The 12,996-nt window shown below is 41.8% G+C and overlaps 1 protein-coding gene across 1 annotated transcript in view; it reads right to left on the bottom strand.

Moving 5' to 3' along the window:
• The window catches only part of LOC126154527 (mitochondrial 2-oxoglutarate/malate carrier protein-like), a 113,884-nt gene that overhangs the window by 17,482 nt on the left and 83,406 nt on the right, over nt 1-12,996 (bottom strand). The window contains exon 5 of the mRNA XM_049916150.1: nt 8,318-8,417. Within this exon, the coding sequence (XP_049772107.1) occupies nt 8,318-8,417 (100 nt within the window). The remainder of the gene's footprint in view (nt 1-8,317; nt 8,418-12,996) is intronic.

The raw sequence follows: 12,996 nt of genomic DNA, 5'->3' as shown, positions 1-12,996 counted from the left end.
TAAAGACCCCTATGGTGGGGAGGATTGGTCTGATGACCGTGATAGAAGAAGAAACAGGAGTCGACAGGGATGACATCTACATCTACGTGATTACTCTGCAATTCACAATAAAGTGCCTGACACAGGGTTCAAGCTGTCTCTCTACCGTTCCATAGTATAACGACGCGCGGGAAAAACGAGCACTTAAATTTTTCTGTGCGGGACCTGATTTCTCTTATTTCATCGTGATGATCATTTCTCCCTATGTAGGTGGGTGCCAACAGAATGTTTTCGCAATCAGAGGAGAAAACTGGTGATTGAAATTTCACGAGAAGATCCCGTCGCAACAAAAAATGTCTTTGTTCTAATGACTGCCACTACAATTGACGTATCATGTCTGTGGCACTATCTCCCCTATTTCGCGATAACACAAAACGAGCTTCCCTTCTTTGAACTTTTTCGATGTCATCCGTCAGTCCCACGTGATGCGGATTCCACACCGCACAGCAATACTCCAGAATAGGGCGAACAAGCGTGGTGTAAGCAGTTTCTATAGTAGACCTGTTGCACCGTCTAAGTGTTTTGGCGATGAATCGCAGTCTTTGGTTTGCTCTACCCACAACATTAGCTATGCGATCGTTCCAATTTAGGTTATTTGTAATTGTAATCCCAGAGTATTTAGTTGACTTTACAGCCTTCAGATTTGTGTGACTTATCGCGTAATCGAAATTTAGTGAATTTCTTTTAGTACTCATGTGAATAGCTCCACACTTTTCTTTATTCAGGGTCAATTGCCACTTTTCACTCCATACATTATTCAGGGTCTATTGCTACTTTTCGCACCATACAGATATCTTATCTAAATCATTTTGCAATTCGTTTTGGTCATCTGATAACTTTACAAGACGGTAAATGACAGCATCATCTGCAAACAATCTAAGACGGCTAGTCAGATTGTCTCCTATGTCGTTAATATAGATCAGGAACAATAAAGGGCCTATAACACTTCCTTCGGGATCGCCGGATATTACTTCACTTTTATTCGATGACTTTCCGTCTGTTACTACGAACTGTGACCTTTCTGACAAGAAATCACGAGTCAAGTCGCACAACTGAGGCGATATTCCATGGGCACGCAGTTTGGCTAGAAGACGTTTGTGAGGAACGGTGTCGGAAGCCTTCTGGAAATCTAAAAATATGGGAACAATTTACATCCCCTGTCGATAGCACTCATTACTTCATGAGTATAAAGAGCTAGTTGTGTTTCACAAGAACGATATTTTCTGAATCCGTGCTGACTATATGTCAATAAATGGTTGTCTTCGAGGTACTTCATAATGTTCGAATACAATGTATGTTGCAAAACCCTACTGTAAATCGACGTTAGTGATATGGGCCTATAATTCAGCGGATTACCCCTACTTCCATTTTTTGGTATTGGTGTGACTTGAGCAATTTTCCAGTCTTTAGGTACGGATCTTTCTGTGAGCGAGCGGTTGTATATAATTGCTAAATATGGAGCTATTGTATCAGCATACTCTGAAAGGAACATGATTGGTATACTATATGGCTAGGAGGCCTCGCCTTTATTAAGTGATATAAGCTGCTTTGTTACACCGAGGATATCTACTTCTGTGTTTCTTATCTTGGCGTTGTTCTTGATTGGAATTCAGGAATATTTACTTCATCTTCTTTGGTGAAGTAGTTTCGGAAAACAGTGTTTAATAACTCTGCTTTAGTGGCACTGTCATCAGTGACTTCACCGTTGTTATCGCGCAGTGAAAATATTGATTGCGTCTTGACACTGGTGAACTTTATGTATGACCAAAATCTCTTTGGGTTCTCTGTCTGATTTCGAGACAGAATTTCGTTGTGGAAATTATTGAAAGCATCTCGCATTGAAGTACGCGCTTCTTTAAAATTTTGCCAGTCTTGCAGATTTTGCGTTCTTTTAAATTTGGCATGCTTTTTTCGCTGCTTCTTCAACAGCGATCTGACCCGTTTTGTGTACCATGGGGGATCAGTACCATCATTTATTAATTTACGTGGTATATATTTCTCAACTGCTGTCGATACTATCTCTTTGAAATCATTCCTCAACTTTTCTCCGCTTACATGATCAGATCGGAAGGAGTGAAGACTGTCTCTTAAAAGATAAAGATAGGGGATCCAGTATTAGTCAAAATTTAATAGAAATTTGAGAGACTTAAGTTTCAATAAGACAGAAGGTTCAAATGGCTCTGAGCACTATGGGACTCAACATCTTAGGTCACAAGTCCCCTAGAACTTAGAACTACTTAAACCTAACTAACCTAAGGACATCACACACACCCATGCCCGAGGCAGGATTCGAACCTGCGACCGTAGCAGTCCCGCGGTTCCGGACTGCAGCGCCAGAACCGCACGGCCACCGCGGCCGGCAAAACAGAAGGGATTGATAACATTCCACTGGAATTCCTAAAATCATTGGGGGAAGTGACAACAGTACGACTCTTCATGTTGGTATGTAGAATGTATGAAATGGGAAATATACCATCAGACTTTTGTAAAAACATCATCCACACAATTCCGAAGATTGCAAGAGCCAACAAGTGGGAGAACTATCAGCTTAACAGCTCATGCATCCAAGTTGCTGACAAAAATAACATACAGAAGAATGGAAACGAAAATCGATATATTAGATGATCAATTTGGCTTTAGGAACGGTAAGAGGAGTTCTTACGTTGCGGTTGATAATGGAAGCCAGACTGAGGAAAAATCAAGACATGTTCATAGGATTTGTCAACTTGGAAAAAGCGTTCGACAATATAAAATGGAACAAGGTATTTGAAATACTGACAAAAGTGGAGATAAACTATAGGGAAAGACGGGTAATATACAATATGTACAACAACCAAGAGGGAACAATAAGACTGGAACGAAGAACGACGTAATTGGATTAAAATGGTGTGAGACAGGAATGTATTCTCTCGCCCCTATTATTCGGTCTATACATCGAAGAAGCAACGACGGAAATAAGAGAAAGGTTCAAGAATAGGTTCAAAATACAGGATGAAAGGATATCAATGATAAGATTCACTGATGACATTATTGTCCTCAGTCAAAGTGAAAAAGAATTATGACAAGATGTGTTTGATAAAACAGTCTAATGAGTACAGAATATGGATTGAGAATAAATCGAAGAAAGACGGAAGTAATGAGAAGTAGAAGAAATGAGAATAGCGAGAAACTTAACATCAGAATTGGGGATAACGAAGAAAGCGAAGTTAAGGAACACTGTTCACAGGCAGCAAAGTACGCTACGTTGGACAGAGGAAGGCAGGAGACTAGCACTGGCAAAAGGGTCATTTCTGGCCAAGAGAAGTCTACTAATATCAAACATACGCCTTAATATGAGAAAGAAATTTCTGAGAATTTGCGTCTGAAGCAAATGGTGTGGGTTCCTGTAGTCATGTCCTAGTTCATAAACCACGGGCAACGTATGAGTGGCCAAGTAAGTGGTCCCGACAGTCGGGATACCAGTTACTTTGGAATAAGGCTGGGCATCTCGGACATATTCTGAGTCGTGGTCACCTTTGTGCTCATACGGCAAAGGCTACCAAATCCACCGGTTAGTCCCTCAGCCGTTAGGGGTAAAACCCAATGGGACTCGGGGCAAGTAAGGCTAGCAACCTGCTTCCCTGGTACCTTAAATATGATGCTGGCAACAATCAGAGCAAAATGCCTCGGACCTTTGGAGGTGACGGAGTCCCACCTCTAACTGACAAACCAGGGACTCCTAAGATACGACTTGGCAAACAAATGGTAGTGAGATGGGGAACTATTAATATCAATGGGGGCTACTCTGGGAAGAAGGCAGAGCTGACAGAGGCTGCAAGTAAGATGGGGCTGGACGTTTTAGCTGTTAGTGACATTCGGGTAAGGGGTGAGAAAGAAGAGGAAGTGGGAGAAAACAAGGTCTACCTGTCAGGAGTCAAAGCAGGAATAGCACAATGGGGTGTGGGGCTTTACATCAGGAAAGAAATGGAACCCAGCGTAGTTGCAATAAGGTATGTAAACGAACGACTGATGTGGATAGATTTGACAGTGTCTAGCAAGAAAATTAGGATTGTGTCAGTATATTCGCATTGTGAAGGGACAGATCAAGATAAGATGGATGGTTTTTATGAGGCACTCAGTGATGTAGTTGTTAGAGTAAAGGACAAGGACAGTGTTCTGCTCATGGGTGATTTTAACGCCAGGATTGGAAATCGAACAGAAGGGTATGAAAAGGTTATGGGTAAATTTGGAGAGGATATGGAGGCCAACAGGAACGGGAAACAACTCTTGGATTTCTGGTCCAGTATGGGCTTAGTAATCACAATCTCCTTTTTTAAACATAAGAACATTCTCCGGTATACTTGGGAAGGCAGGGGAACCAGATCTGTCATTGACTATATAATAACAGATCAGGAATTCAGGAAGGCTGTGAGGGACACACGTGTATTCAGGGGATTCTTTGATGACACTGATCATTATTTAATCTGCAGTGAAATTGGGATTGTGAGGCCGAAAGTGCAGGAGGTCAGGTCCATATGTAGGAGGATAAGAGTGGAGAAACTTAAGGATAAGGAAATCAGGCACAAGTACATAACAGCGATCTCAGAAAGGTACCAGTTAGTTGAATGTAGTCAATTACAGTCATTGGAAAAGGAATGGACAAGGTACAGGGACACAGTACTAGAAGTGGCTAAAGAATGTCTTGGAACAGTAGTGTGTAAAAGTAGGATGAAGCAAACAGCTTGGTGGAATGATACAGTCAAGGCAGCCTGTAAAAGGAAAAAGAAGGCGTATCAAAAATGGCTACATACCAGAACCCAGGTAGACAGAGAAAGTTATGTTGAAGAAAGAAACAAAGCCAAACAGATAACTGCAGCATCCAAGAAGAAATCGTGGGAAGACTTTGGAAACAGGTTGGAGACTATGGGTCAAGCTGCTGGAAAACCATTCTGGAGCGTAATTAGCAGTCTTCGAAAGGGAGGTAAGAAGGAAATGACAAGTATTTTGGACAGGTCAGGAAAACTGCTGGTGAATCCTGTGGATGCCTTGGGCAGATGGAGGGAATATTTTGAAGAGTTGCTCAATGTAGGTGAAAATGCGATCAGTAATGTTTCAGATTTCGAGGTAGAATGGGATAGGAATGATGATGGAAATAGGATCACATTTGAGGAAGTGGAAAAAAATGGTCAATAGATTGCAGTGCAATAAAGCGGCTGGGGTGGATGAAATTAAGTCGGAACTCATCAAATACAGTGGAATGTCAGATCTTAAATGGCTACACAGGATAATTGAAATGGCCTGGGAGTTGGGACAGGTTCCATCAGACTGGACAAAAGCAGTAATCACACCAATCTTTAAACATGGAAACAGAAAAGATTGTAGCAACTACAGAGGTATCTCTTTAATCAGCGTTGTGGGTAAAATCTTCTCAGGTATTGTTGAAAGGCAAGTGCGAGTACTAGTTGAGGACCAATTGGATGAAAATCAGTGTGGGTTTAGGTCTCTTAGAGGTTGTCAGGACCAGATATTTAGCTTACGGCAAATAATGGAGAAGTGTTATGAGTGGAACAGGGAATTGTATCTATGCTTTATAGATCTAGAAAAGGTTCCTAGGAGGAAGTTATTGTCTGTTCTACAAGATTATGGAATAGGAGGCAAACTTTTGCAAGCAATTAAAGGTCTTTACATGGATAGTCAGGCAGCAGTTAGAGTTGACGCTAAATTGAGTTCATGGTTCAGAGTAGTTTCAGGGGTAAGACAAGGCTGCAACCTGTCTCCACTGTTGTTCATATTATTTATGGATCATATGTTGAAAACAATAGACTGGCTGGGTGAGATTAAGATATGTGAACACAAAATAAGCAGTCTTGCATATGCAGATGACTTAGTTGTGATGGCAGATTCGATTGAAAGTTTGCAAAGTAATATTTCAGGGCTAGATCAGAAATGTAAGGACTATGGTATGAAGATTAGCATCTCCAAAATGAAAGTAATGTCAGTGGGAAAGAAATATAAACGGATTGAGTGCCAAATAGGAGGAACAAAGTTAGAACAGGTGGACGGTTTCAAGTACTTTGGATGCATATTCTCACAGGATGGCAACATAGTGAAAGAACTGGAAGCGAGGTGTAGGAAAGCTAATGCAGTGAGCGCTCAGCTACGATCTACTCTCTTCTGCAAGAAGGAAGGCAGTACCAAGACTAAGTTATCTGTGCACCGTTCAATCTTTCGACCAACTTTGTTGTATGGGAGCGAAAGCTGGGTGCATTCAGGTTACCTTATCAACAAGGTTGAGGTTACGGATATGAAAGTAGCTAGGATGATTGCAGGTACTAGTAGATGGGAACAATGGCAGGAGGGTGTCCACAATGAGGAAATCAAAGAAAAACTGGGAATGAACTCTATAGATGTAGCAGTCAGGGCGAACAGGCTTAGATGGTGGGGTCATGTGACACGCATGGGAGAAGCAAGGTTACCCAAGAGACGCATGAATTCAGCAGTAGAGGTTAGGAGGAATCGGGGCAGACCAAGGAGAGGGTACCTGGATTCGGTTAAGAATGATTTTGAAGTAATAGGTGTAACACCAGAAGAGGCACCAATGTTAGCACTGAATAGGGGATCATTGAGGAACTGTATAAGGGGGGCTATGCTCCAGACTGAACGCTGAAAGGCATAATCAGTCTTAAATGATGATGATGATGCGTCTGAAGCTCTGTTGTATGGTAGCAAAACGCAGATTGTGGGAAAACCGGAATAGAAGAGAATCAAAGCATTTGAGATGTGATGTTACAGAAGAATGGTGAAAATTAGGAGGACTGATAAAGTAAGGAATGAAGAGGTTCTGTGCAGAATCGGCGAGGGACGATGGAAAACACTAACAAGAAGAGGCGGCAAGATGATAGAAGACATGTTAAAGACGTCAGGGAGTAACTTCCATGGTACTAAAGGGAGCTGTAGAGGGTAAAAACTGTAGAAGAAGACAGAGATGGAATTCATCCAGCATATAACTGAGGACGTACGTTACGAGTGCTACTCCCATATGAAAAGGTTGGTACAGGAGAGAAATTTATGGAGGACCGTGTCAAACCGGTCAGAAGGCTGATAACTAAAAATATATATTACTATTAATGACATCTTTACACATTTAGTTTAGTTCGAGATTTTGCCACTTCTTTTTCCGTTTAAGTTCCTCAATCTGTTTGACCAGATCGAAATAGCCTGGAAATCTGTAGATCTCTCTTGGACATGGCGCACTGACTCTCACGAGCAGTTCTAAATCTTTCGAATAGTTTTTCTTTCACACTTTTGCGGGTTTCATTTAGGCTCATTTTTCGTACTTCGTATAAATCTTTGTTCCATTTATACAGTTCACTTCCAAATTTTACGAAACCAAGCCGGCTTTGCCCACTGCTTAACACTGAGTTTTCTTTCTCCTTCGCTTAACCAAAAAATTTACAATCCTTTCTTTTTCACTGAAAGCTGTTGTTCTGGGAGGGTACTGTATTTTTGTTCTGCACAAGAATCATCGTTAGAGCCGCAGTTCACAGAATCGTCAGTTATTTCTTGTTTCTTCTAAAGTTTGCACAATTTCTAGAGAAATATCGACACCATCCAAACAAATGTCCGAGAAATTAACTAATAAAAATAACACGTACGTGGGTCTTTAGCAGAAGTAGGTGATTTCGACTTTGTGCCACGTTCTCCGTATTTCATCTTTGCAAGATTGAAAACATTATTGGATTATACATTAGTGTGAGACTTTGGAACCTGCACAACGCCAAATGCTATTAGCAGGCATATACGAAGAAAACACAAAGAAAATCAAGTCAGGTTCATCTCCACGGCCAACACTTAGCGATACCGCAAAGGGAACTGCTAATTATTATGGATGTTAAACGAGTTGCGTATTCTAGTGAATAGTAACTGTGAACAATTGTGACAGAGGAACTATCAGCGAAAATTGAATTTTGCTTTACAAATTAAGATCGCATCATGCTGTGTTATCTGTTTACCGAAGTGACGACAACCAAGGATATGCACTGTCTGCTGCAACGATAGCAGAGATGTACATTTATCCAGCCGCCTGACGAGCAACGAATTTGGCAATTTTCAGCATTTTGTAAAAATATTTGCAGTGTGTCTTAGCAGCTAAAATTTCGAGTTTGTTTCTGTTGGTGTATTCTCCCCGTGTAAACAATGTCAGGGCAAGTTCGGACATGTAGGATTGGACCATTTCTTAATCAACTCAACTAGCGAGAGCAAGGCCCTATGTAGTAATGACGTTCTGGCGACTACTCACCTTGTCTTGGCGAAGTCACTGGGCAAGGTGACTACGGAAGCCACGAGTCCTGTGCCTGCGCTGCAGCAGAAGTGCAGGCTAGCGCTGTCTGGTGCCATTCCTGCACACATCACACACATGCACGCCAGCGTCAAACGGCTGTGGGAACCTTCGAAATCGGAGGACACGATAGTGAAAGAGGCACTTATTATATGTCAAACCAATTATAGACCTTACTGCACTTTATATACTCGCACAGATACACACACATGCATTTGGCTCACAGATGAGAGTTGAGTGAAAAATAATGCCCCCCCCCCCGCCTTAGTAACTTTTTTTATGGAAAAATTTTAATAAGTAAAACGCAGAAGCAATTTTAAATAGTGCTCTTTACTTAGAGATGTTCACTTTTCCACATAATAACCCGGAAGTTGGATACATTTACACTACTGGCCATTAAAATTGCTGCACCACTAAGATGACGTGCTACAGACGCGAAATTTAACCGACAGGAAGAAAATGCTGTGATATGCAAATGATTAGCTTTTAAGACCATTCACACAGGGTTGGCGTCGGTGGCGACACTTACAACGAGCTGACACGAGGAAAGTTTATAACCGATTTCTCATACATAAACAGCAGTTGATCGGCGTTGCCTGGTGAAACGTTGTTGTGATGCCTCGTGTAAGGAGGAGAAATGCGTACCATCACGTTTCCGACTTTGATAAAGGTCGGATTGTAGCCTATAGCGATTGCGGTTTATCGTATCGCGACATTGCTGCTCGCGTTGGTCGAGATCCAATGACTGTTAGCAGTCGATATGACAGGCATCTTATCCGCATGGCTGTAACGGATCGTGCAGCCACGTCTCGATCCCTGAGTCAACAGATGGGGACGTTTGCAAGACAACAACCATCTGCACGAACAGTTCGACGACATTTGCAGCAGCATGGACTATCAGCTCGGAGACCATGGCTGCAGTTACCCTTGACGCTGCATCACAGACAGGAGCGCCTGCGATGGTGTACTCAACGACGAACCTGGGTGCACGAATGGGAAAACGTCATTTTTTCGGATTAATCCAGGTTCTGTTTAGAGCATCATGATGGGTGCATCCGTGTTTGGTGACGGTGAAAGCACATTGGAAGCGCGTATTCGTCATCGCCATATTGGCGTATCACCTGGCGTGATGGTATGGGGTGCCATTGATCACGCGTCTCGGTCACCTCTTGTTCGCATTGACGGCAATTTTAACAGTGGATGTTACATTTCAGATGTGTTACGACCCTTGGCTCTATCCTTCATTCGATTCCTACGAAACCCTACATTTCAGCAGGATAATGCACGATCGCATGTTGCAGGTCCTGTACGGGCATTTCTGGATACACAAAATGTTCGACTGCTGCCCTGGCCAACACATTCTCCAGATCTCTCACCAACTGAAAACGTCTGGTCAATGGTGGCCGAGCAACTGGCTCATCACAATAAGCCAGTTACTACTCTTGATGAAATGTGGTATCGTGTTGAAGCTGCATGGGCAGCTGTACCTGTACACGTCATCCAGGCTCTGTTTGATTCAATGTCCAGGAGTATCAAGGCCGTTATTACGGCCAGAGTTGGTTGTTCTGGATACTGATTTCTCAGGATCTAAGCACCCAAATTGCGTGGAAATGTAATCACATGTCAGTTCTAGTATAATATATTTGTCCAATGAATACCCACTTATAATCTGCATTTCTTCTTGGTGTAGCCATTTCAATGGCCAGTAGTGTATCTCAACGATGAAAAGTGTCCTGAGGCCGTCACGGAAGAAGGCGCTACACTGTTTCCGCAGCCAGCCTCTCGCACTTCCCGCGTCCTCTTCTTAATACGCATAGTGATGTCTCAGTAGCATTTCTTTCATTGCGTGGAACAGATGGAAGTCAGGCGGTGCTGAATTTGAGCAGTATGCAGGATGCTGTACAGTGGTGAACTTCAGTTTCCGATGTGCTGTTATGATGGCATGTGAGGTGTGTGGTCTGGCACTGCCGGAAAACATTTCCCTTTGCCTTCTAGACCAATGTTAGTAGACGAATCAAAGTTGTTGTTCCTCTTTCAAGGAAATCGATGTGGATAAACGCCATTTGTCTCCCATAATACTGATGCCACGATTTTTTCAGCTGAGGACTGTACCTCGAATTTCTTTTTCTGGGGAGAGCTTTTGTGTCGATACTCCACATACCAACAAGTCAACAAACACCATAAAAGCGAGGCATTCTTTGATAAAGTTAATATGGGGTGACACCTTCTGTAAAATACCATATGCACACCTCATCTTTTTTCTAGTTTCTGTGACTATTGTATACGTCAGAGAAAGCCGTTTCCTCCATCATGGAAGTAATGGTCCGGTTTATCCCTAATCCCCCAATATGTGTGATGGTTTGGACCGACCATGCTGTTTTCAAGTGTGAGTGATTCTCACAGGAGGGTTGGTATTTCCTAACAACCTCTAGGAAATAAACCTGAGAAGCCCTAGGCGGAAGCAGTTCTTCGCTGAGTTCTATTAGTGGGAACCGAAAGCAGTCAGTGGAAACTTTAAATGCGAACATTTTAGGGTAGGCTTTACCGTGACTGTTATTGACATTAAATGAAACAACAAGTTTACTGTTACCAGTCACCGTTTTATTTATTTCCACGACGCGCATCAAAGGTTTAAACCTCCATCATTTACATTAGTTAGTATGACATTTGTGTGTATGTTGTGTTACAATTTTTTGGAGGAACTTGTGGCAATGTCTCCAGTGGTCATAGGTTCTTTTCGCTGTCGTAACACATCACATGTATACTGTCATATTTGTAATATTTGTTTGTTAGTATGACATTTGTGTGTATGTTGTGTTACGATTTTTTGGAGGAACTTGTGGCAATGTCTCCAGTGGTCATAGGTTCTTTTCGCTGTCGTAACACATCACATGTATACTGTCATATTTGTAATATTTGTTTACAAATATGACAGTATACATGTGATGTGTTATGTCAGCGAAAGGAACCTGTGAACACTGGAGACAGTGCCACAAGTTCCTCCAAAAAATCGTAACACAACACACACACAAATGTCATACTAACTAATGTAAATCCAACCGATGATGAAGGTTTAAACCTTTGAAGCGCGTCGTGGAAATAAATAAAACGGTGACTGGTACAGTAAACTTGTTGTTTCATTTAAAGTCTTTGGAAATGTTTGAATTCTATTCCTTTAGCTGAATAGCCGGAAGGCCTAAACGTTAAAATTCTGAGACTGCAGTCAGTCCACCTTCCATGAGATTTTGTAGATTATCAAGTTCTGCAGACAGGCTTTTCTTTGCCTGTTTTTTTTCTCGTTTCTTAAAATGCAAAGGGGGAGATCACTCTGGGAATCGAGTTAAGTGAGTTTCATTTCTATTACGTTTGATATTCAGAATGCCATGTATCTTTAACCACCTTTCCTACACATTGATGGTTGTTAGATTCTATGAATGTGGGTGTAATTGCAAAAGCATGCACTTTGATGATATTCAGATGGACTTTCTTGGTTCAGTCTTGTAATATACGTCTGGGAACGGTCGTAGGGTTGAATTTTCGAACCCGGCTTGAGTTACCACTCCAGCAGGGTAGTTATCTGCCCGAATTTTCTTAACGTTCTGCCTCGCCACTGGTTCCTTCAGACCCATTCATATGCCACGTGGTTGTTCACATTTTAAAGTTGATCCGATGGAAAATTTTGGGCGAAGTAAACAAAACACGCGTTGTCTCTCGTGTCTTCTGATTGGAGAAAATACCTGGTGCCACTGAAAAATTCGTCTTGTCGATTGGCGGCAGTTCACCCCCTCCAAGCTTTTTTCGATCTCTTTGTAGGGAGACAAGTTGTATTTTTGTATAGAGTTGGTCAGTCGCTGAATAATCTTGGTGTTGGCGTGTTGTGAGTACGATGTGCTACTTCTGAGGACATCTGAAAGGTAATTTTGTGTGGAAGTTAGTTCAGTCTTTCGTGTTACGAATTTTCTGTAATTTTTAACGTCATTTACGAGTATCAGAAGTTTTATGGGGTTCTCACGAGTGATATACAGTATATGCTATCGTTTAATTAGATTCAGATAGGGTCGACTTTGTTTTTTATCCAGTCACAAATCACCGCATCCATCGTAATTCCGATTATGTTTCGACCTTCTTTTCGTTGTGAGTCACAAACTACTTTTAACAGCACAACCTTTACTAGAAAATGGGAATTCTGCCTTCAGTTATTCTCTGGGTGTTTGAATATTTGCGTGTGAAAACATGCACGCTCATGTTGCGTTCCTTAGTTTACTTAATCCTCGCTGAATAATGATGATCAATATAACGACAAACATTTTCCTTTACGGAACCACGGTGTTAGGCTTTCATACTTGCTAAATGTTTACTGAAATTCAGGAATACTCTCCATTTTGTGAATAAATGTCCGTTTGAAATCAACTCCCTTCGTCAAACTCTTCCCAATGTGTGTTCTAGCACGCCATCGCGCTCCTGTGGTCATTAACCTCATATGCCGTGTAAGAAAGATACTAGGAAGCAGATAGTAAACTTCAGTTATTGATCGGTCGATCTGAAGCCAAACAGTTAAATTCCCATTGCGATGTTTTTTGTGATAGAATGTAGGGGCAACTTCAGTTAAAGTTTATGGGACTTAAGACGGCTTGGCATTC

The sequence above is a fragment of the Schistocerca cancellata genome, chromosome 2 (genome assembly GCF_023864275.1).
Source record: "Schistocerca cancellata isolate TAMUIC-IGC-003103 chromosome 2, iqSchCanc2.1, whole genome shotgun sequence".
Classification (NCBI taxonomy): domain Eukaryota; kingdom Metazoa; phylum Arthropoda; class Insecta; order Orthoptera; family Acrididae; genus Schistocerca; species Schistocerca cancellata.
This window is presented reverse-complemented; position numbering and strand designations above follow the sequence as displayed.